The following is a 25,432-nucleotide window of genomic DNA, read 5'->3' as shown; positions in this document are numbered from 1 at the left end:
CTCCAGAATGAATTTAAAAATGAAAGCTTTTTACCCTGCGCAGCCACAGATGCCCAAACCAAATTAGAGTACCCATCCAGCCTGAGATCAATCAGCTCAGCACTGACCAGTGATCGAACCTGGGACTGCAAGGGTCAGTAGCATTCTGAGCAATGCATTAAGCCACAAGGCCATCAGCAACTACGATTGTGACAGGTTATTGCAGGATGCAAATCCCTTTATTACTGTCCCCAAGACACTGAGAGGATATACTTGTCAGGAAAGACTGAACAGGCTGGGGCTCTTTTATCCAGAAAAGAGAAGGCTGAGGGGTGACCTATTCGAGATCTTTAAAATGATGAAAGGGTTTGATAGGGTAGACAGAGAGATGTTTCCACTTGCGGGTGAGACTACAACTAAGAGCCATAAATAGAAACATAGAAGATAGGAGCAGGAGTAGGCCATTTGGCCCCTCGAGCCTGCTCCGCCATTCAATGTGATCATGGCTGATCATCCAAATTCAGTACCCTGTCCCTGCTTTCTCCCCATATCCCTTGATCCCTTTTAGCCTTAAGAAATATATCCAACTCCTTCTTGAATATATTTAATTAATTGGCCTCTACTGCCTTCTGTGGTAGAGAATTCCACAGGTTCACCACTCTCTGGGTGAAGAAATTCCTCCTCATCTCAGTCCTAAATGGCCTACCCCTTATCCTTAGACTGTGACCCCTGGTTCTGGACTCCCCGACCATCGGGAACATCCTTCCTGCATCTAGTCTGTCTAGTCCTGTTAGAATTTTATAAGTTTCAGTGAGATCCCCTCTCATTCTTCTAAACTCCTGCGAGTACAAGCCCAATCGACCCAATCTCTCCTTATACGTCATTCCTGCCATCCCAGGTATCAGCCTGGTGAATCTTTGCTGCACTCCTTCCATGGCAAGAACATCCTTCCTCAGATAAGGCGACCAAAACTGCACACAATACTCAAGATGTGGTCTCACCAAGGCCCTGTACAACTGCAGCAAGACATCCTTGTTCCTGTACTCAAACCCTCTCGCTACGAAGGCCAACATACCATTTGCCTTCTTAACTGCCTGCTGCACCTGCATGCTTACCTTCATCGACTGGTGCACAAGGACACCCAGGTCTCGTTGCACTTCCCCTTCTCCCAATCTATTGCCATTCAGATAATAACCTGCCGCCTTGTTTTTGACACCAAAGTGGATAACCTCGCATTTATCCACGTTATATTGCATCTGCCATGCTTCTGCCCAATCACCCTACCTGTCCAAATCATACTGGAGTTTCTCGGCATCCTCCTCACAGCACGCACGCCCACCCAGCTTTGTGTCGTCTGCAAACTTGGAGATATTACATCTAGTTCCCTCATCCAGATCATTAATATATATGTGAATATAAGATAGTCACTAATAAATCCAATAGAGAATTCGGGAGAAACTTCTTTATCCAGACAGTGGTTAAAATGTGGAACTCGCTACCACAGGGAGTGGTTGAGGTGAATAGTATCGATGCATTTAAGGGGAAGCTAGATGAACACATGAGGGAGAAAGAAATAGAAGGATATGTTGATAGGGTGAGATGAAGAGGGGAGGGAGGAGGCTCGTGTGGAGCATAGACACCAGCTGCGCCAGTTGGGCTGAATGACCTGTTTCTGTTCTGTAGCCTCGTTGTAACGCAATGTAATACAGTCCTGTAGTAAACACGTTCAAACTCCTTGTATTTGATCAGAATGTGAAGTCCGAGACTTTGACCTTCAATCTGACGGATATGAGTGGGTTCGTATCGGAGGCCAGTAACCTGATCCTTTTCCGAATTCTCTCCCAACGAAACAAGGTCCCTGACGACATGGTCTTCCTGTCTTTCGACACCGAATTGAAGCTTTCCACTTCCACGTATGTAAGTACCGAGACCAGGGTCCTTCGATCAGCTGAGAGGTTGGAGGGGAGCGTGGGGTACTCGGGATTTTAAAATGTCACAACCAATCTGGCTTTGAGGTTTAGTACTTAAACGCTGTGGTCCCGCCCCTGTTCCGGGCTGTAACTGTTGGGGGATGGGGAGGGGGGGGGGTGGCGGAGGGAGGTGGGAGTTCACAGCAAAATAATGAAAAATAAGCTTATTCTGATTTAACAGTAATCACCTGTAAAGTATCATCTCTGGCTGCGGTTACTTGATTATAAGCAGTGCTATGGGTAAAGATTGGGGTAGTGGGACCAATTCAATAGCTCTTTCACAGGCACGATGGGCCCAATGGCCTCCTTCTGTGCTGAACGATTTCAAGCAGTTTACATGGTACCGCCCTCTATGTATCTATGATCGTACAATGTGTGGCTCAGTGGGTAGCATTTTGCCGCCGAGTCAGAAGGCTGTAGGTTCAAATCTCACTCCAGGGACTTGAGCACAAAATCCAGGCTGGTACTACCAGTACTGACAGAGGTGCCATTTTTGCATCTGCCCTGTCAAGTGGACGTAACATAGAAACATAGAAGATAGGAGCAGGAGTAGGTCATTCGGCCCCTCGAGCCTGCTCCGCCATTTAATGAGATCATGGCTGATCATCCAAATTCAGTACCCTGTCCCTGCTTTCTCCCCATATCCCTTGATCCCTTTAGCTTTAAGAAATATATCTAACTCCTTCTTGAATATATTTAATGAATTGGCCTCTACTGCTTTCTGTGGAAGAGAAGTCCACAGGTTCACCACTCTCTGGGTGAAGAAATTCCTCCTCATTTCTGTCCTAAATGGCTTACCCCTTATCCTTAGACTGTGACCCCTGGTTCTGGACTCCCCGGCCATCGGGAACATCCTTCCTGCATCTAGTCTGTCTAGTCCTGTTAGAATTTTATAAGTTTCAATGAGATCCCCTCTCATTCTTCTAAACCCCAGCGAGTATAAGCCTAATCGACCCAATCTCTCCTCATACGTCATTCCTGCCATCCCAGGTATCAGCCTGGTGAATCTTTGCTGCACTCCCTCCATAGCAAGAACATCCTTCCCTGGATCCCACGGCCAATATTGTGAAGAGCAGTAGGGGAATTCTCCCCGGTGTCCTGGGGCCCATATTTATCCCTCAACCAACATCACTAAAAAAAAAACCAGATTATCAGGTCATGGGAGATTTTAACTTTCATATTGACTGGACAAATCAAATTAGGCAGGGCAGCCTTGAGGAAGAGTTCATAGAGTGCATTAGGGACGGGTTCCTTGAGCAGTATGTTACTGAACCAACCAGGGGGCAGGCAATCTTAGATCTGGTCCTGTGTAATGAGACAGGATTAATAAAAAATGTCCTAGTAAAGGATCCCCTTGGAATGAGTGACCATAACATGGTTGAATTCCAAATTCAGTTGGAGGGTGAGAGAGTTGGATCTCAAACCAGTGTACTAAGCTTAAATAAAGGAGACTATGAAGGTATGAGAGCAGAGTTGACTAAAGTGGACTGGGAAAATAGATTAAGGTGTAAGACGGTACATGAGCAGTGGTGTACATTCAAGGAGATATTTCACAACTTTCAAGAAAAATATATTCCACTGAGGAAAAAGGGGCGTAAAAGAAAAGACAGCCATCCGTGGTTAAGTAAAGTAATAAAGGATAGTATCCGACTGAAAACAAGGGCATATAAAGTAGCCAAATCTAGTGGGAGGATAGAAGATTGGGAAGCATTTAAAAGCCAGCAAAGAATAACTAAAAGATTAATTAAGAAAGGGAAGATAGATTATGAAAGTAAAGTAGCAAAAAATATAAAAACAGATAGCAAGAGTTTCTACAGTTATATAAAAAGAAAAAGGGTGGCTAAAGTGAATGTTGGTCCCTTAGAGGACGAGACCGGGAAATTAGTAGTGGGGAACATGGAGATGGCAAAAACGCTGAACAAATATTTTGTATCAGTCTTTACAGTAGAGGATACTAAAAATATCCCAACACTGGACAAACAGGGGGCTATAGGGGGGGAGGAACTAAACACGATTAAAATCACTAAGGAGATGGTACTCGGTAAGATAATGGGACTTAAGGCGGATACATCCCCTGGACCTGATGGCTTACATCCTAGGGTCTTGAGAGAAGTCGCGGTAGGGATTGCGGATGCATTGGTGGTAATTTTCCAAAACTCCCTGGATTCAGGAAAGGTCCCAGCAGATTGGAAAACTGCTAATGTAACGCCCTTATTTAAAAAGGGAGGTAGACAAAAGGCTGGAAACTATAGACCAGTTAGCCTAACATCTGTGGTTGGTAAAATGTTGGAGTCCATTATTAAGGAAGCAGTAACAGGACATTTGGATAAGCATAATTTAATCGGACAGAGTCAGCATGGTTTTATGAAGGGGAAGTCATGTTTGACAAATTTGCTCGAATTCTTTGAGGACGTAACAAACAGGGTGGATAAAGGGGAACCAGTGGATGTGGTGTATTTGGACTTCCAAAAGGCATTTGACAAGGTGCCACACAAAAGATTACTGCACAAGATAAAAAATCACGGGATTGGGGGTAATATACTGGCATGGGTGGAAGATTGGCTATCTAACAGAAAACAGAGAGTTGGGATAAATGGTTCATTCTCGGGTTGGCAATCAGTAACTAGTGGTGTTCCGCAGGGGTCAGTGCTGGGACCCCAACTCTTTACAATCTATATTAACGATTTGGAGGAGGGGACCGAGTGCAACATATCCAAGTTTGCCGACGATACAAAGATGGGAGGGAAAGCAGTGAGTGAGGAGGACATAAAAAACCTGCAAAAGGACAGACAGGCTAAGTGAATGGGCAGAAATTTGGCAGATGGAGTATAATGTTGGAAAGTGTGAGGTTATGCACTTTGGCAGAAAAAATCAAAGAGCAAGTTATTATCTAAATGGAGAGAAACTGCAAAGTGCTACAGTACAAAGGGATCTGGGGGTCCTGGTGCATGAAACACAGAAGGTTAGTATGCAGGTACAGCAGGTGATCAGGAAGGCCAATGGAATCTTGGCTTTTATTGCAAGGGGGATGGAGTATAAAAGCAGGGAAGTCTTGCTTCAGTTATACAGGGTATTGGTGAGGCCACACCTGGAATACTGCATGCAGTTTTGGTTTCCATATTTAAGAAAAGATATACTTGCTCTCGAGGCAGTTCAGAGAAGGTTCACTCGGTTGATTCCGGAGATGAGGGGGTTGACTTATGAGGAAAGGTTGAGTCGGTTGGGCCTCTACTCATTGGAGTTCAGAAGAATGAGAGGCGATCTTATCGAAACATATAAGATTGTGAGGGGGCTTGATTGGGTGGATGCGGGGAGGATGTTTCCACTGATGGGTGAGACTAGAACTAGGGGGCATAATCTTAGAATAAGGGGCTGCCCTTTCAAAACTGAGATGAGGAGAAACTTCTTCACTCAGAGGGTGGTGAATCTATGAAATTTGCTACCTCAGAGAGCTGTGGAAGCTGCGACATTAAATAAATTTAAAACGGAGATAGACAGTTTCCTGGCTGATAAGGGAATTAGGGGTTACGGGGAGCGGGCAGGGAAGTGGACGTGAGTCTAGGTTCGGATCAGCCATGATCCTATTGAATGGCGGAGCAGGCCCGAGAGGCCGTGTGGCCTACTCCTGCTCCTACTTCTTATGTTCTTATGATCTCATTGCTGTTTGTGGGAGCTTGCTGTGTGCAAATTGGCTGCTGCGTTTCCTACATTACAACAGTGGCCACGCTTCAAAAATAAAGCGCTTTGGGACGTCCTGGGGACGTGAAAAGCGCTGTATAAGCGCAAGTCTTTTTTTTTTTCTTGCACGTGTTGAACCAGCCAATTGTCTGGGACTGATCCCACAGATCCCTGGCGGCAGCAACTGCAGGACTTTTGAAGTATTCCTTGTCCTGTGTCATTTTCTTTTTTTTTGTTGAACAGTTGTATCTGGGTCCCAGAACGATGAAGATCGGGAAAGATGAGCGGGAGGTTGTTGACATCCAAAGGACAATTCACTCGGAGAATAACGAACCCATGAGCTGGCAGTGCAGCTTCCTGTCGGATGGGTGAGTGCTGGAGGAGCCCCGACACGTTTAATTGATTTTTTTTAAATTTACCCGCCAGTTAGAGCGCTCGAGGCCCGTTGTAGCACCGACGGAGCAGCTCAGCACAATACTGAGCGTTTAACGTTAAATTAATTTCTCCTTCACGTTTGTGTACTGATCCGCCCCTCCCACCTCTCCATGCAAAAACCAGCTTGGCTTAGTTGGTGGTGCTCTTGCCCCTGGATCAGTAGGTTGTGGGGATTGGATGAGGTAAATAGGGATAACCTATTTCCCGTGGTTGGTGAGTCGGCAACGAACAACTTTATATATATTTATATATATAGCGCCTTTAACGTAGTAAAACGTCCCAAGGTGCTTCACAGCAGCGTAATCAGACACAAAAAGTCAAAGGAGGAGATATTAGGGCAGGTGACGAAAACCTTGGTCGAAGAGGTAGATTTTAAGGAGCATCTTCAAGGACAATAATGAGGTTTAGGGAGAGAATTCCAGAGCTTAGTGGCCAGACAGCTGAAGGCACGGCCAGCAATGGTGGGGGAAGCAAATCGGGGATTCACAAGAGGCCAGAATTGGAGGAGCACAGAGATCTCGGAGGGTTGTGGGGCTGGAGGAGGTTACAGAGATAGTGAGGAGCGAGGGGTAGTCAACCTTGTCCAATCCTTCCCCCACCAGAAAAAATGAGCTCCATTCCATTTCCCGGTCTCCCAATCAGAGATCTGCCTTGGCCTGGACCAGAATTTTGGGGCTCGAGCGCATAATCTAAGCTCAGATTCCGGTGCGGTACTGAGGGAGTGCTGCATTGCCACAGGTGTGGCCTTTAGATGAGATGTTAAACCGAGGCCCCATCTGTGTTTTCCTTGGTTCAGATGCATATCAAAAATCCCTATGTGGCGACCAATAGTCCTCTCTTACCAAAACCAAATGGTTCACCGCATTGCTGTTTGTGGGATCTTGCTGTGTATAAACAGCTGCTGCGCTTGCCAACACTTTTTTTCTCTGGATGTGGGCGTCGCTGGCGAGGCCAGCACTTACTGTCCATCCCTAATTGCCCTTGACAAGGTGGTGGTGAGCCGCCTTTTTGAACCGCTGCAGTCCGTGTGGTGAAGGTACTCCCACAGTGCTGTTAGGGAGGGAGTTCCAGGATTTTGACCCAGCGACGATGAAGGAACGGCCGATTATATTTCCGAGTCAGGATGGTGGGTGGCTTGGAGGGGAACTTGGAGGTGGTGGTGTTCCCATGCGCCTGCTGCCCTTGTCCTAGGTGGTGGAGGTTGCGGGTTTGGGAGGTGCTGTCGAAGAAGCCTTGGTGAGTTGCTGCAGTGCATCTTGTAGATGGTACACACTGCAGCCACGGTGCGCTGGAGGTGGAGGGAGTGAATGTTTAAGGTGGTGGATGGGGTGTCAATCAAGCGGGCTGCTTTGTCCTGGATGGTGTCGAACTTCTTGAGTGTTGGAGCTGCACTTATCCAGGAGAGTATTTACTGCAATGTAATTAACTATATATGAAGCTTTGAGATTCTTCTGACAGACATGATAAAGCACAAGATAAAATGCAAGGATTTATTTTCTCTCTTTAATTCTATACTCATTCGTACAATGCATATTTTATGAAGTGGAATAAGATTTTGGAAACAAGAAAGCCACATATAATATTTAAACTTATATAGAACCTTGGATAGACCACATTTAGAGATCTGTGCTCAGTTCTGGTCTCCCTATTATAAAAAGGATATAGAGGCACTGGAGAATATGAGAAATCGGAGCAAGAGTAGGCCATACGGCCCTTCGAGACTGCTCCGCCATTCAATAAGATCATGGCTGAAGCCCTATCTCCATTTTCCTTAATTCCCTTAGTGCCCAAAAATCTATCGCTCTCAGTCCTGAATATACTCAACGACTGAGCCTCCACAGCCCTCTGAGGTAGAGAATTCCCAAGAAGGCACAAGAAAGATTTACACAGGTGATACCAGAATTGAAAGGTTAAAACAATCATGAAAGACTGAACGATGTGGGGCCCTGTTCTCTGGAAAAAATAAGCACGAGGGGTGACCCAAAAGAGGTCTTTAAAATTATGAAGACATAAAGAAAAAGTTTCCACTTGTGGGGCAATCCAAAACTAGGGGCCATCAATATAAGATAGCCACCAATAAATCCAGTAGGGAATTCAGGAGAAACTTTTTTTACCCAGAGAGTGGTGAGAATGTGGAACTGGCTACCACAGGGAGTGGTTGAGGCGAATAGCAGAGATGCATTTAAGGGGAAGCTAGATAAACACATGAGGGAGAAAGGAATAGGTTATGTTGATAGGGTGGGAGACGGCTCGTGTGGAGCACAAATACCAGCATGGACCTGTTTGGCCGAATGGCCTGTTTCTGTGCTGTAACTGTCATGTAATTCTATGTAATATGATAAAGAGCTGTGAGGTGTACAAGAGTAAATGTTCTGATTACATGCTCCTGCCACAGAGAACCTGCTGGGAACACATTTCTATTTATGCTTGGGATGTGGGCAAAGGCCTCGTTTATTGCCCATCCCTAGTTACCCTGACGAGGTGGTGGTGGGCCTCCTCCTTGATCCGCTGCGGCCCTCGGGGTGTTGGGGGGCCCCACAATGCTGTCAGGTAGGGAATTCCCAGATTCTGACCAGGGACGGTGAAGGAACGGCGCCACATGTCCAAGTCAGGACGGTGTGCGACCTGAGAGGGGATTGTGTGGAGGTGCTGTCGTCCTTCTCGGTGGTAGAGGCCGCAGGGGGAAGGGAGGTGCTGTGAAAGTGACAACCGTGCGCGCACGAGCCACACTCTTGCGTCCATTGGCTGTTTTCCCGATTCACTGCCCGGCGTTCCCACCACTCAAGATTCCGCGCCGGGACATGCAATGGGCAGGTTGACCCGACAAGAGCCTGCGGTATGCAGGAATATCAGAGCTATGGGGAAAGAGCAAGGGGAGTGGGACTAATTGGATAGCCCTTTCAAAGAGCTAACACAGGCACGATGGGCTGAAAGGCCTCCTTCTTCTGTGGTGTATGATTCTATGATAAATAAATCTGGTTACAAGTGTAATTCTGGCCTTCTGCGTATCCCCGATTTCCTTTGCTCCACCGTTGACGGCCGTGCCTTCAGCTGCTGAGGCCCTAAGCTCCGGAATTCCCTCCCTAAGCCTCTCCGCCTCTCTACCTCTCGCTCCTTCTTTAAGACACTCCTTAAATCCTACCTCTTTGACCTGTCCTAATATCTCCTAATGTGGCTCGATGTCAATTTTTGTTTGATAACGCTCCTGTGAAGCGCCTTGGGACATTTTTTACTAAGTTGTTTCTGCTGGTTTGACGTTGCCACTGCTCATTCCTCACTGATGTCTCTGTGCAATCCATTCCTCTTACAGACATTTAACAAGCAGGGTGCAGGTGGGCTCTCCCATTACCATGGTGCTGACACACATACCTCACATGAAAGAAAAAGGTACAGTGACTTTTATACATTCTATGTTGGTTGAGGAAATGGGGAAACGTCTTCACACAGAGGGCTGTTAAGATTTGGAACGCACTACCTGAAAGGGTGGTGGAAGCTGCTCCCATAGGCACTTTCAAAAGGCAATTGGACATGTACTTGATAAGAGCTCATTTGTAAGGTTATGGGGAAAGAGCAGGGGGTGTGGAACAAAATTGGATAGCTCTTTCAACAGGCACGACGGATCGAATGGCCTCCTTCTGTGCTGTAAGATTCTATGATTCAAGGATCTGCTGTTTCACCTTTGTGTAGTGCGTAATATTTGTTTATTTAAACAATGTACACTAACTATAGGAAGAATGTCATATTGATAGAGCTCCATCATCTCGCTGTTTGGCATCCACTCTTCCTGCTCTGCCCTAACACTGACAGAGCCGACCACTGCCATGCCTATGCTCTGAAACTCTCCCGAAACCCCTCTACCATGTTACTTCTCTCCCTTCCTTCAAAAGCCTCCTCCAAACCTATCTCTTTGACCATGCTTGGTCAGCTCCATAACTTATCTCCAGCTTCCTCAATGCCCACCGTTTCCACCACCACCCCCCCCCCCCGCACCGTTAAATGCCTTGTGATGCTTCATTACAAATGAAGATCTCCCATTTCTATAGCGCCTTTCACAACCTCAGGATGTCCCAATGCGCTTTACAGCCAATTAAGTACATTTTGAAGTGTAATGGAGGAAACACGGCAGCCAATTTACACAGAGCAAGCTCCCACAAACAGCAATGTGATAAGGGCCAGATAATCTTTTTTTTAATGACTTGGTTGAGGGATAAATATTGTCCAGGACACCGGGGAGAACTCTCCTGCTCTTCTTCAAAATAGGGCCATGGGTTCAGTTACGTCCACCCAAGAGGGCAGGTTTGGGAGGTGCTGTCGAAGAAGCCTTGGCAAGTTGCTGCAGTGCATCTTATAGATGGTATGCACTGCAGTCACATTGGTGCAGGGAGTGAATGTGTACGGTGGTGGATGGGGTGCCAATAAAGTGGACTTGCCTATCACAGACGTGAAGGTTCGAAGCCCTCAGCCACTTGAATGAGGTGACCCAGTCCAAACATAACACTGCTATCCCCCAGTACCAGGGACCACACGTGTGCATTGGTCAAGGTTTGGGTTATCATCAGAACGTATAGAATGTGAACCGGCCGTTCGATCAATCAAGCTCACTAAATGGTGGGAAGCGAGGAACTGTGAAGGAGCAGAGAGATTTAGGGGTCCGTGTACAAAAGCTAGTGAACGGGTACAAAAATAATTTAAGGCTAATGGAATGTTCGCCTTCATCTCAAGCGGGCTGGAATACAGAATGATGGAAGTTATGCTACAGTTATATAAAGTTATATATTAGACAGCATCTGGAGTACTGGGTGACATGAATCAGTCATTCATGAAAGAAAGACTTATGAAATAATACTGAGCGGCCTACGGGTGGCGCTGTCCAGGGAGAGTATAAATACTCGGGCACGGGCCCAGCTTGCGCAGGACATTCTTAACAGGAACTAGTGAAGGACACAACTGGACCTCCATGTTGTAAAACAGTTGATTAAAGCTTTGTTTAACGCTTAGACCAAGTGCCGAGTAGTTTTCTTACGTCACTGGGCCCCGCACCTCAGGAAGGATATATCGGCCTTGGAGGGGGAGCAGCGCAGATTCACCAGAACGATACTGGGGCTAAAAGGGTTAAATTATGAGGACAGGTTGCACAGACTACGCTTGTATTCCCTCGAGTATAGAAGATTGAGTGGTGATCTAATCGAGGTGTTTAAGATGATTATATCAATATGAAATAACAACAGAAAATGCTGGAAAAACTCAGGTCAGGCAACATCCGTGGAGAGAAATTTGAGTTGACGTTTCGGGTTGGACCCTTCTTCAAAACCCGAAACGTCAACTCAAATTTCTCTCCACGGATGTTGCCTGACCTGCTGAGTTTTTCCAGCATTTTCTGTTGTTATTTCGGATTTCCAACATCTGCAGTATTTTGCTATCATATCAATATGAAATCTGGAACACTCTCGCTCAAAAAGCTGTTGAGGCTGGGGGAAGGGGGCGGGGGGTCAATTGAAAATTTCAAAAGTGAGATTGCTAGATTTTTGTTGGGTAAGGGTATTAAGGGTCTCGGAACCAAGGCGGGTTCCATCATTCAACCCTGGCCCTCTGCCCTCCGCAGACAACATTCCCACCCTTACCCTTGCCCCACCTCCATCTATACTTGCCCCTTTAATCTCCAGTTGTGCTCCGGATAGTTATCCGGCTCCTTTTGATTGGCACAGCATCCACTGCTTTTGCTGGGGTCCGTCCTTCATTGTGTCTTCAACTGGATTTACATGGGAGTTTTATATTATTATCGACTTAAGAAATGTTCTTGTGTTTCTGAACTTTTGCAGATGAAGAGGAACCCAAACCAGTCTTTGAGAAGAAGCCCCTGGACTGGGAGCAGGACATGCAACTGTACTTTAAATTTATCGACAGAACGGTACCAGCTAATAACTATTCAGGCCGGGACTGGACTCGAACTGGACATAAGATGCTGAAAATTTGTTCACTTCCTTCCCCTGTCCATCCAGAAAAATGAAACCAAAAAATGCCACAGATGTGCAATGTTTCAATACATTGAGTTGCACCATGCTGGGTCCCTGGTACAGTGCATGAGTTGCATCATGTTGGATCCCTGGTCCAGTGCATAAGTTGCACCATGTTGGATCCCTGGTCCAGTGCATAAGTTGCACCATGTTGGGTCCCTGGTCCAGTGCATGAATTGCACCACGCTGGGTCCCTGGTCCAGTGCATGAATTGCACCATGTTGGATCCCTGGTCCAGTGCATGAGTTGCACCATTTTGGATCCGTGGTACAGTGCATTGAGTTGCACCATTTTGGATCCCTGGTACAGTGCATTGAGTTGCACCATTTTGGATCCCTGGTACAGTGCATTGAGTTGCACCATGCTGGGTCCCTGGTACAGTGCACTGATTTGTTGCATGCTGGGTCCCTGCCACAGTGCATGAGTTGCACCATGCTGGGTCCCTGGTCCAGTGCATGAGTTGCACCATGCTGGGTCCCTGGTCCAGTGCATGAGTTGCACCATGCTGGGTCCCTGGTCCAGTGCATGAGTTGCACCATGCTGGGTCCCTGCCACAGTGCATGAGTTGCACCATGCTGGGTCCCTGCCACAGTGCATGAGTTGCACCATGCTGGGTCCCTGCCACAGTGCATGAGTTGCACCATGCTGGGTCCCTGCCACAGTGCATGAGTTGCACCATGCTGGGTCCCTGCCACAGTGCATGAGTTGCACCATGCTGGGTCCCTGCCACAATGCATGAGTTGCACCATGCTGGGTCCCTGCCGCAGTGCATTGGGTTGCACCATGCTGGGTCCCTGCCGCAGTGCATTGGGTTGCACCATGCTGGGTCCCTGAGATTCCAAGCACACTGCTCATTGTGTCGGTCCCCAGTGACTCAGTTGGAGTCTAGTTGCTTCCCCTCCAAAAGGATGGTGACCAACCCCCCTTACCCTACTTGTGCACTTCCTGGTGGCCATTTAGAAAGACCAGAGAGGGTGGTAGTTGCTATGGGGAGACCTAAAAAGGATAAGCAGAGAGTCCTCTTTTAAAACTTGTTACTGGGTGAGTTAGCACATCTTTCACCTCTGGGACCTGGTTTTTGTTAAGTCTGTGAGTTGTTCAAGTAATTAATACTCAGACTTAATCAGTAACAATAAAACAGGTCTTTACTGGTTGGAGGTAGGGACTACACGTAGGTCTTTACTTCATGCCCACAGGCAGGAACTGAGGGGAGATCAGTACCCACAGTACTATTTATACCCCTATGGCCAGGAGTGGTACTGCGTATCACTACGCCCTACAAGTAGTGCAGTCCTGTCCATAGGTTTAAAGTAGCACACATATTACATACACAACATTCCTCCCTTCTTAGCTTTACAGTCATCTCCCCATTTAACATAACGTAATAACATATATACATATATAACTTCAGGTTTACATAACAGAATAACATAGATACATAGATAACTTCATGTCAAAACAGATCACAGATTCAGTCTCTGCGGAAAACAGTTCACAGATTCAATCTCTGTGGTGTAGTCGGTTCACGTTGCTGGAGTGACTCATTCAATAGTCCTTCCATGGATTTAACAGCTTGAACTTCCGAACTGATTTGGCTCCGTTCGGAGGGACCACGTGTGTGATCTGGTAGGGGTGATAATGGTTCAGATGGTTATCATCTTCTGCTTCGTCTTTTCCTTTTCTGCTTCTTAGAGACTCTCTGGGCTCCCCTGTCAGCTGCCAGCTGTAGCGCCACCATCTCCCTATGTTCCTTAGACTTTAAGTGATTCATCCTGATTTCTGCACTTTGGGAGTTTTCATCACAAGCTGGGCAGACCAGGTCACTATAATATTCAGTGTCACTCAATAGGTCATGGTAATATTCGGTGTCGTCCTGATCTAGGCCAGCGAGAGGGTCTTCTATTTCCTCCATACCCAGCTGGGCGTTGGCCAGCTTTTGTTCCAAGTCCAGACATCTTTCCTGAAGAGACTTCTTCATGCGTACCTCTTCATCCAGCTTTTTCTGGGCTTTCAGCAAGTCGTTTACTAATGACCTCATTTGAGATTTTACTACTTCAACTTCTTTTGGAGATTGATTGATCGGACTATTCAATCCCTCTACCGGAGCAGCTGTTTCAGCGGTCTGTTGTTCTACGTTGACGTGAGTCAGCGTACTTTTGGCATCCAAGGGCTGCTCTGTTGCAGTCATCTCAGTCTGTGTTGCCACCTCAGCTCTTCCAATAACCTTTGAGAGCTCCGAACCCCTTTCGTTTGAATATTGAAGTTCGTGTTCAAGTTTTTCCCATTTCAGAGTCCTGTCCTTCAGCATATGCAGGAGTTGGCTGACCGTTAACTCCTCTGACATCAGACGTTTTGTGTGCTCCTGCTCCATTTGCTCCAGCAGCTGCTTCTGTTGTCTTTCCAGATGTTCCCACTCTATATCAAAGAACTCTTTCGTCGCATTCATCTCTTGCTCAAAACGGCGAATCATTTGTTCTAATTGCTGTTGCAGTTTGAAATGGAGTTGAGTTCGAGCCCGGTGTCCCTCAGAAATGTGCATGTCAGTAGACTGGACAGACTCAGAATTCTCTATCTCAGTGGAATTCTGTGCTGAAACTTTGTCTTTTGCACACGGGTTGGTCTTACCATCATCAGTTCCAGAGTCTGGGTTGATTATGTTCACCGAGTTCTCACTCGTTATTGTTTGTAGGAAATGCCAGTCGATATTCATTTTCCTAATCCACTCCCGTCCTAGTAGTGGAGGACCTCCTTCAGATAGCACATATAAGTCCATTATTTGACTTTCTTCACCCTTGTGGACCACTGTGACCTCAATTTTCCCGATGGGGTACACTCTTTGCCCCGTGTATGTTTTCAATATGAGCTCCGTATCCTGTAGGGGAATATGTTGGAATAACCTTCCATAATCTTTCTTATTTATGACCGTCAATGCCGATCCAGTGTCCAATTCCAGTTTTACTTGGACTCCTTCTATCTGAAGAGTGACCCAAATTGTCTGGAGGTCTGCACCCTTACCAACGTTGAGTACCCTTAAGCTAGCCAGTTCAATACTGCTTAAGCCAGCCAGTTCATTACTGCTAGCGTCTGAATCGGACTCCTGTTCGGCCACCTTGTGTACTTTTGCGTATTTTCCTTGCGGTGACTTCTTGTTGCTGGTCTTCTTCCCTGACCTGCATACTCTAGCTATGTGTCCAAGCCTACCACAAGTTCTACATTCTTGGTTTTTAAACCAACACTGGTTCTGATCATGCGTTGTCTTTCCACAACGATAACATTTGCCAGAACTCACACCCAATTTGTGTGCACTGAGCTCCGGTGACCGTAGCTGCATTACTGCCGTGCCTCTCGCTGCGGCTTCGTGTGCTGCTGCCATAGTGACCGCCTTCTCAAGCGTCAGCTCATTCTCCTCGAGCAGTCGCTTTTGTGTATCCTGTTTAAATAAACCACACACAAATTTGTCTCGTAGTGCATCTGTCAGTCCCGTTCCAAACTGGCAATATTTCGCTAATTTACGCAATTCCAGCAAATATTCAGCATTGCTTTCATGCTGTAGCTGCCTTCTGTCGTAAAATTTAAATCGTTCCGCTAGCATCAGCGGCGTGGGGTTTAGATGATCTTTCAGGACAGTAACAATCTCATCGAACGTCTTATCCGCCGGTTCATCTGGTGATAACAGGTGTTTCAATTGCCCGTATGTCTTCGCACCCATTAAATTTAATAATGTTAGAGCTTTATCTTGGTCACGAATTTTATTGGCCTTACAATAATTTTTTTACTCTTTCAACATATATGGCCCAATCTTCGAGGTCACTATCAAAGGTGCTAATATTCCCGTGTTTAGGCATTGTAGATTTGCAATTTCTCAGATTTTATTTTCTTTACTTGTTATCAAAGATGGCGGCTTCCCACTCTTGCCGTCGTCCTCCGCCCACAAAATGGCGGTTTTCCCGCGCTTGGCGGTCTTCACCCGTCCCCCGACGCCGTCTCCCTTCAGCCCCGAGTGCGGCCCTTATCTCCGCCGCGATCGATGGCCCGCGCTTTTCACCGCGGCGCCCGCGCCTTCAGTGTCTGCCGACGCTGCGCCTTTCAGCCCGAGTGCGGCCCTTATCAGGGATTGCGATCGCCCTTGTACCTCCGACTTCCCCCAGCCCTGTCTTTGCAGCCAACGCTGCTCGGCTTACCCACCACCGAGGTCGAAAAAGAAGCTGCAGGATGTCTTCTGTCCTCCAGTTTTCAGTCGCTGATGGAGGCTTCAGGGTCCTAATGCCTGTCGCTTCCAGTGGGGTGGTGCGGTTTGAAACCTCTCTTCAACGTCCTGTCTGTGGACGAAGCCGCCGTGGAATAACTGCCGCAGGGTAAGAATCTGACTCGTCGCCAGTGTTAAGTCTGTGAGTTGTTCAAGTAATTAATACTCAGACTTAATCAGTAACAATAAAACAGGTCTTTACTGGTTGGAGGTAGGGACTACACGTAGGTCTTTACTTCATGCCCACAGGCGGGAACTGAGGGGAGATCAGTACCCACAGTACTATTTATACCCCTATGGCCAGGAGTGGTACTGCGTATCACTACGCCCTACAAGTAGTGCAGTCCTGTCCATAGGTTTAAAGTAGCACACATATTACATACACAACAGTTTTGAATTCAACAACAACAACTTGCATTTATATAGCGTCTTTAACGTAGCAAAACGACTCAAGGCGCTTCACAGAAGTTATCAAATTTTGACACCAAGCCACATATGGAGATATTAAGACAGGCGAGGTAATTTTATTAAGGAGCATCTTAAAAGGAGGAGAGAGGGGCGGAGAGGTTTAGGGAGAGAATTCCAGAGCTTGGGGCCCGGGCAGCTGAAGGCACGGCCGCCAATGGTGGAGCGATTAAAAACCATTGATGCGCAAGAGGCCAGAATTGGAGGAGCGCAGAGATCTCGGAGAGTTGTAGGGCTGGTGGAGGTTACAGAGGTAGGGAGAGGTGAGGCCACAGAGGGATTTGAAAGCAAGGATGGGAATTTTAAAATCGAGGCGTTGTCAGATCTGGAGTCAACGTAGGTCAGCGAGCACAGGGGTGATGGTGAAGGATGTTAATGCTGGGGAACGGAAGGAGGAGAAGATGGGTGAATGGGGCTTGGTGCAAGTTCAGTTGAGGGAACCGCACCTCAGGAAAAATGTAACATTCTGGTGAATCTGAGCTGTACCCCCAAAATTATTATGTATGTAATATTGGCCTTGGAGGGGGTGCGGTGCAGATTCACCAGAATGTTACCGGGGCTAAAGGGGTTATATTATGAGGACAGGTTGCATGGACATGTATTCCCTCAAGTATAGAAGATTAAGGGGTGATCTAATCGAGGTATTTAAGATAATTGAAGGAGTTGATAGGGTAGAGAGAGAGAAACTATTTCCTCTGGTGGGGGGAGTCCAGAACAAGGGGGCATAACCTTAAAATTAGAGCCAGGCTGTTCAGGGGTGATGCCGGGAAGCACTTCTTGACACAAAGGGGAGTGGAAATCTGGAACTCTCCCCCCGAAAAAGCTGTTGAGGCTGGGGGTCAATTGAAAATTTTCAAAACTGAGATTGATAGATTATTGTTGGGTAAGGGTATTAAGGGTTACAGAACCAAGGTGGGTAAGTGGAGTTAGAATACAGATCAACCATGATCTAATTGAATGGCGGAACAGGTTCCAAGGGCTCAATGACCTCCTCCTGTTCCTATATTCCTTCCCATATCTGAGCGAGGAGTGCTGGATACTGACACCGAGTCCCCGAAATGCATAATGTTCCGTTCCCCAGCATTAACATCCTTCACCATCGCAAAAGTAAAAGTTGCATGGCACTGTTTTGGCCCTGGAACCTGGGGCTGAATACAGGCTGGAGTTATGGGATGAGGGTCCCACCTGTCCTGCTGGCCGAAAGGGTTGTACAGGAAATGAATTTGAGGAGGCCCCAACCCAGTTCTCAGAGGACAAGGCAGCCTCCAGTTTAACACTAAACTGCAATAATCACTAGAATAAATTATAGAAACATAGGCGTTTACAGCACAGAAGGGGGCCATTCGGCCCATCGTGTCTGTGCCAAGAGCCACCCAGCCTAATCCCACTTTCCAGCTCTTGGCCCGTAGCCCTGTAGGTTACGGCACTTCAAGTGTATATCCAAGTACTTTTTGAATGTGGTGAGAGTTTCTGCCTCTACCACCCTTTCAGGCAGTGAGTTCCAGACCCCCACCACCCTCTGGGTGAAAAAAGTTCTCCTCAACTCCCCTCTAATCCTTCGACCAATTACTTTAAATCTATGCCCCCTGGTTATTGACCTCTCTGCTAAGGGAAATAGGTCCTTCCTATCCACTCGATCTAGGCCCCTCAATTAAATCCCCATGGAGATTAGCTGGGAATTGGAAATGGGTGAATAGAGTGGCACTGTTCTCAGATTAGAACATGGGAAGAGCGTTTCACAGTTGCCTGTGCCATTTATTCGAACACACAATCCTATTACTGAGGGACACCATCCCTCAAGTACTGAGGGAGTGCTACATTGCCAGACGCACTGCCTGTTGGATGAGATATCTGCCCCACTCAGGTGGATGTAAAAGATCCCATTTGGCACTATCCTCACCCAACATCACCAAAAATAGAACAACTGGTCATTTATCTCATTTGCTGTTTGTGGGATCTTGCTGTGCGCAACGTGGTTGCCATGTTTCCTACATTATAACACTGACTACGCTTGAAAAGTACTGCATTGGCTGTAAAGTGCTTTGAGACGTCCTGAGGCTGTGAAAGGCGCTGTAGAAAAGTTTATCTACCTTCCAATTTGTGCACAGCAAGCTCCCACAAACAGCAATCTGCTAATGGCCAGATCATCTGTTTTAGTGATGTTGGTTGAGGGATAAATATTGGCCCCAGGACACCGGGGAGAACGCTGCCTGCTCTTCCTCAAAAATAGTGCAACGGGATTGTTTAACGGCTCATCCAAAAGACAGCACCTCCGACAGTGCAGCACTCCCTCGGTACTGCACTGGAGTGTCAGCCTGGATTGTATGCTCAAGTCTCTGGAGTGGGACTTGAACCCATGACTTTGACTCAGAGGCGGGAGGGAGGGGATATGGAGGGAGGGTGGTGGTGATGCTAGCCCTACCATGACTGAGTCCATAGAAACATAACATAGAAGATAGGAGCAGGAGTAGGCAATTCGGCCCCTCGAGCCTGCTCCGTCATTCAATGAGATCATGGCTGATCATCCAAATTCAGTACCCTGTCCCTGCCTTCTCTCCATATCCCTTGATCCCTTTAGCCTTAAGAAATATATCCAACTCCTTCTTGAATATATTTAATGAACTGGCCTCTATTGCCTTCTTTGGTAGAGAATTCCACAGGTTCACCACTCTCTGGGTGAAGAAATTCCTCATCTCTGTCCTAAATGGCTTACCCCTTATCCTTAGACTGTGACCCCTGGTTCTGGACGCCGCCATCGGGAACATCCTTCCTGCATCTAGTCCTGTTAGAATTTTATAGTCCAGTGTCCTTCCCTCAGTCATCCTACCTTATAACCCATTCCAGCGGTTTAATACTCTGTAAATAAATATCATGTAGAATCTATGGCACAGAAACAGGGCATTGGGCCCCACTGAAGCACGGCTAACACTTGAAAACTTTAGCAGGCCCCGTACGATCGACGGAAGACAACAGAGTGGGCCCGACCGGCTCGCTGACCTTGTCTGGTTCCTGCCTTCGTCACGTCACCACACGCATTTTTGAAAACTTGCAGCGTCACTTAACGGCGCCCGGAAAGAGTTGTTGACAGAGTCCCTTGTCTTTCAGGAGGAGCTCAAAGCAGACTACAGCAGCTACTTGCGACACCACCCGGAGCTGAGGTTCTTACTGGCCGACTTCCTCCAGTTCCTCCTCCTCCGGAAGCCACAGGACGTCCTCACCTTTGCTGCAGAGTATTTCGCCTCATTCTCCACCTTCAATGCGGAGCAAACGCCCTTCCTGACCTCCAACAAGCCAAGTCCCTTCAAAGAACCTTAAGATTTAATTAAAAGATTGAATATGTTGAGGTGTGAATCCACTGCAATTTTTGTAAGAACTCGCATTCATATAGCGCCTTCAACGTAGTAAAACGTCCCAAGGCGCTTCACAGGAGTGTTACCAAACAAAATTTGACACCGAGCGCCATCAGGAGATATTAGGACAGATGGCCAAAAGCTTGGTCAGAGAGGTAGGTTTTAAGGAGTGTCTTAAAAGGAGAGGCAGAGAGGCTTAGGGAGGGAATTCCAAAGCTTAGGGCCTGGCCATGGCTGCCAGTGGTGGGGCAATTAAAATCGGGGATGTGCAAGATGCCAGAATTGGATGAGCACAGGTATCGCGGAGGAGATTAGAGGTAGGGAGGGGGCGAGGCCCTGGCGGGATTTGAAAACAAGGACGAAAATTTTAAAATCGAGGCATTGCTGGACCAGGAGCCAATGTACGTCAACTACCCAGCCCCCCCCCCCCAGGTAGAGCTACTGACCTGTTCCCATGTTCAGTCAGATCATGGCTGATCAGTACTTCGACTCTATTTACCCATATTGGTTACACATCCCTTGATACCCTTACATTAAACAAAATTAGGGCTCATGAGATTGGGGGTAATATACTACAGTAGCATGGATTGAGGATTGGTTAACGGACAGAAAACAGTAGGAATAAACAGGTCATTTTCGGGTCAGCAGGCTGTAACTAGTGGGGTACCGAAAAGATCAGTGTTTGGGCCTCAGCTATTCACAATCTACATCAATGATTTGGATGAGGGGACCAAATGTAATATATCCAAGTTTGCTGATGATACAAAGCTGGGTGGGAATGTAAGTTGTGAGGAGGATGCAAGGAGGCTTCAAGGGGATATAGACAGGCTAAGTGAGTGTGCAAGAACATGGCAAATGGAATATAATGTGGAGAAATGTGAAGTTATCCACTTTGGTAGGAAGAATAGGAAAGGAGAGTTTTAAATGGTGAGAGATTGGGAAATGTTGGTGTTCAGAGGGCCTTTGTATACAAATCACTGAAAGTTAACATGCAGGTACAGCAAGCAATTAGAGAAAGCAAATGGTATGTTGGCCTTTATTACAAGAGGATTTGAGTACAAGACTAAAGATGTCTTACTGCAATTATATAGGGCCCTGGTGAGACCACACCTGGAGTATTGTGTACGGTTTTGGTCTCCTTACCTAAGGAAGGATATACTTGCCATAGAGGGAGTGCAACGAAGGTTCACCAGACTGGTTCCTGGGATTGGAGGGGGGGGGGGGGATTGTCCTATGAGGAGAGATTGAGTAGACTAGGCCTATATTCTCGAGTTTAGAAGAATGAGGTGGTCTCATTGAAATATACAAAATTCTTACAGGGCTTGACAGGGTAGATGCTGGGAGGATGTTTCCCCTGGCTGGGGAGTCTAGAACCAGGGGTCACAGTCTCAGAATAAGGGGTTGGCCATTTTGGACTGAGATGAAGAAATTTCTTCACTCAGAGGATGATGAATCTTTGGAATTCTCTACCCCAGAAGGCTGTGGAGGTTCAGTTGTTGGGTATATTCAAGACAGATCGATCGATATTTGAATATCGAGGGATATGGGGATAGTGCAGGAAAGTGGAGATGAGGTAGAAGATCAACCATGATCTTATTGAATGGCAGAGCAGGCTTGAGGGGCCAAATGGCTGACTCCAGCTCCTATTTCTTATGTTCTTACCCAACAAATATCTATTGCTAAAGAACAGAAGATGCTGGAAAAACTCAGCAGGCCAGGCAACATCCGTGCAGAGAGAAACAGTCAACGTTTCAGGTCGAAACTCTTCTTCAGAACTGAGAAAAAAAGGCAGGAAATGAAACAGATTAAAAGGCAGTTTGAGGGCTGGGAAATGGGGGAGGGGATGAAAGATATTCATGGTGAGACGAGATGGTAATAGGACAGGTAAAGAAACAAAGGCTCTAGATGAAGTGTGAAATGCACTGGCAAAATGAGAGAGAGCTGCCATGTGGGAGAGAAAAAAAAGGAAAAGGTACAAACCAAAAGTGTGGATAAAAAAATGAAAATATGATAGGGGCCGAGGTTATGATTTGAAATTGTTGAACTCTATATTGAGTCCGGAAGGTTGTAAAGTGCCTAATCGGAAGAGGAGGTGCTGATCCTCGAGCTTACGTGGAACAATGCAAGAGGCCGCAGATGGTGAGGTCCGAGTGGAAATGGAACGGTGAATTTAAATGACAGGTGACCCGAAGCTCAGGGTCACCCTTACGGACTGAACAGAGCTGTTCTGCAAAGCGGTCACCCAATCTGCGTTTGGTCTCCCCAATGTAGAGGAGACCACATTGTGAGCAGCGAACACAGTATACTAGATTGCAAGAAGTACAAGTAAATCGCTGTTTCACCTGGAAGGGGTGTTTGGGGCCCTGAACAGTGGGAAGGTATATGGGCGGGTGTTGCATCTCCTGTGCTTGCATGGGAAGGGGTGCGGGGGGGGGGGGTGATAGAGTGGACGAGGGTGTCTCGGAGGGAGCGGTCCCTACGGAATGCTGAAAGGGAAGGGGAGGGGAAGATGCGTTTGGTGGTGGAATCAAGTTGGAGATGGCGGAGGATGATCCATTGAATGTGGAGGCTGGTGGGGTGAAAGGTGAGGACAAGGGGAACCCTATTGTGGTTCTGGGAGGGAGGGGCAGGGGTGAAGGCAGAAGTGCAGGAAATGGAACAGACCCAGTCGAGGACCATGTCAACCACAGTAGAGGAGAATCCTCGGTTGAGGAAAAGGAAGACATGTCGGAAGCACTGGTGTGGAAGGTGGCATAGTCAGAGCAGATGCGGTGGAGATGGAGGAACTGGGAGAATGGAATAGAGTCCTTACAGGAGGTGGGGTGGGAGGAAGTGTCGTCCAGGTAGCTGTGGGAGTCAGTGGGCTTGTAGTGAATGTTGGTCAATAACCTATCCCCAGAGATGGAGAGGTTGAGGAAGGGAAGAGTCGGAGATGGATCATGTGAAGGTGAGGGGTGAAAATTGGAGGCAAAGTGAATGAAATTGTTTAGTTCAGGGAGTAGGAAACGGCACCGATAGTCATCGATGTATCGGAAAAAGTGGTGAGGGAGGGGACCCGAGTAGGACTGGAACAGAGTGTTCCACACATCCCACGAAAAGACAGGCATAGCTAGGACCCATGCAGGTACCTATAGCAACACCTTTAATTTGGTGGAAATGAGCAGAGTCAAAAGAGAAGTTGTTCAATGTGAGAACAAGTTCAGCCAGGCGGAGGATGGTGGTGGATGGGGACTGGTTGGGCCTCTGTTCAAGGAAGTGGAGCGCCCTCAGGCCATCCTGGTGGGGGATGGAGGTGTAGAGGGATTGTATGTCCATGGTGAAAGAGGCGGTTGGAGCCAGGAAACTGTTAGTGGCAGAGAGCGTCAGAAGAGTCGCGGATGTAGGTGGGAAGAGACTGGACAAGGAGAAAAGATAGTCGAGATAGGAAGAGATAAGTTCCGTGGGGCAAGAACAGGCTGAAACGATGGGTCTACCAGGGCAGTCCTGTTTGTGGATCTTGGGAAGGCGGTAGTAGCGGGCTGTGCGGGGTTGGGGAACTATGAGGTTGACGGCCATGGAGGGAAGATCTCCAGAGGAGATGAGGTTAGTGACAGTCTTGGAAACGGTGGTTTGATGTTCAGTAATGGGGTCTATAACTCAGTCTTGAAAGCACCAGTTAACTTCAGCCTTGGGGGGGGGGGGGGGGTTCCAGATTTCCACTACCCATTGCTTGAAAAAGCACTTCCTGATTTTACTCGAGTGACCTAGCTCTAATTTTAAAGATTATGTCCTCTCGTTCTTGATTTCCCATCAGAGGAAATTTAGTTTCTCTATCCACCCTATTGAACCCTTAACATTTTAAATACAATAACTTGCATTTATATAGCACCTTTAACATAGTAAAATGCCCCAAGGCACTTCACAGGAACGTTATCAAACAAACTGACACCGAGCCACATGAGCTAAATGGGCAGATGACCAAAAGATTGGTCAGAGGTAGGTTTTAAGGACCTTGCCATTTCTCGTGGCCTCGCTACTCCCATCGTGTTATTCACAGACAAGGCCATCTCTGACCACTTCCTTGTCTTGCTCTCCATCCACATCCCCCTTCCACCCCCAACCCTACTTCCTTCCGAGTCCACCCCGGGAAAAAATCTCTCATTCCCGAGTTCTGTAGAAGGGTTTCGACCCAAAATGTTGACTGTTTCTCTCTCCACAGATGTTGCCCTGGCTTGTTGAGTTCCCCCCCCCCCCGCCGTGTTTTATTTTGGATTTCCAGCATCCACAGTATTTTGCTAAAGATTATCTGGTCATTATCATATGCTGTTTGTGGCAGTTTGCAGTACCCAGATTGGCTGCCATGTTTCCTACATTTAACATGAAATTTAACACAAAAGTGCAAAGTATTTTGGTAAGAAGAACAGATGCAATAATGGTACAATCCTAAAGGGGATGAAGAGAGCTGGGGGTATATGCGCACAAATCATTAAAGGTGGCAGGGCAGGTTGAGCAAGCAGTTAAAAAACCCACAGGATCCTGGGCTTTAGAGGCAGAGTGTACAAAAGCAAGGAAGTTATGAACTTCTTTAAAATACTGGTTCGGCCTCAACTGGAATATGGTGTCCAAACCTGGGCACCACACTTCAGGAAGGCTGTAAAAGTCAGAGGGGGTACAGGAAAAATTTACAAGAATGGTTCCAGGGATGAACAACTTCAGTTACATGGATAGACTAGAGAAGCTGGGGTTGTTCTTAGAATAGAGAAGCTTAAGAGGAGATTTGATTTGTGTTCAAAATCATAAGGGTCTCGACAGTAGATAGAAACTGTTCCTATTGGTGAACGGGTCAAGAATCAGGACACAGATTTAAGGTGATTGACAGAAGAACCAAAGGAAACATGAGGAAAAGCTTATCTTTACACAATGAGTGGTTAGGTTCTGGAATGCACTGCCTGAAGGGTGGTGGCAGTGGCAAGAGACTCAATCATGAGTTTCAAAAGGGAGTTGGACAAACACCTGAAGGAGAAAAATTGCAGGTTTAGAGAAAGGGCAGGGGAAACATCACAAACAGATGATCTGGTCATCACATTGCTGTTTGTGGGAGCTCACCATGTACAAATTGGCTGCTGCATTTCCTACATTACAACAGTGACTACACTTCTAAAAGACTAATGAGCTTGGGACAGCAAGAGGCGCTACAGAAATGAAAGTCTGGAGACAATTTGTTATGAGTTTTCTTCTTGCACAAGTTGTCTTGATGTTAAAACTGCAGCATTCCAGGTTGTGGGGAAATCAAAAATGATTGAAAGGTGAGCAGAC

The 25,432-nt window shown here is 47.0% G+C and overlaps 1 protein-coding gene across 6 annotated transcripts in view; it reads left to right on the top strand.

Annotated features, from left to right (window-relative positions):
* The window catches only part of catip (ciliogenesis associated TTC17 interacting protein), a 61,553-nt gene extending 41,423 nt beyond the window's left edge, over positions 1-20,130 (top strand). For 2 of the 6 annotated variants that reach the window (XM_085986759.1, XM_085986762.1), the window contains exons 6-10: positions 1,729-1,896; positions 5,871-5,995; positions 9,373-9,449; positions 11,882-11,970; positions 19,893-20,130. In XM_085986759.1, the coding sequence (XP_085842885.1) occupies positions 1,729-1,896; positions 5,871-5,995; positions 9,373-9,449; positions 11,882-11,970; positions 19,893-20,102 (669 nt within the window). In that variant the 3' untranslated portion in view covers positions 20,103-20,130. The remainder of the gene's footprint in view (positions 1-1,728; positions 1,897-5,870; positions 5,996-9,372; positions 9,450-11,881; positions 11,971-19,892) is intronic. The other 4 variants (XM_085986760.1, XM_085986761.1, XM_085986758.1 and 1 more) reach the window with 4 other exon arrangements.
* Positions 20,131-25,432: the final 5,302 nt, after the last annotated feature.

This window comes from Somniosus microcephalus, chromosome 4 (genome assembly GCF_052327205.1).
Source record: "Somniosus microcephalus isolate GS21.2 chromosome 4, FLI_Smic_1.0, whole genome shotgun sequence".
Lineage (NCBI taxonomy): Eukaryota > Metazoa > Chordata > Chondrichthyes > Squaliformes > Somniosidae > Somniosus > Somniosus microcephalus.
This window is presented reverse-complemented; position numbering and strand designations above follow the sequence as displayed.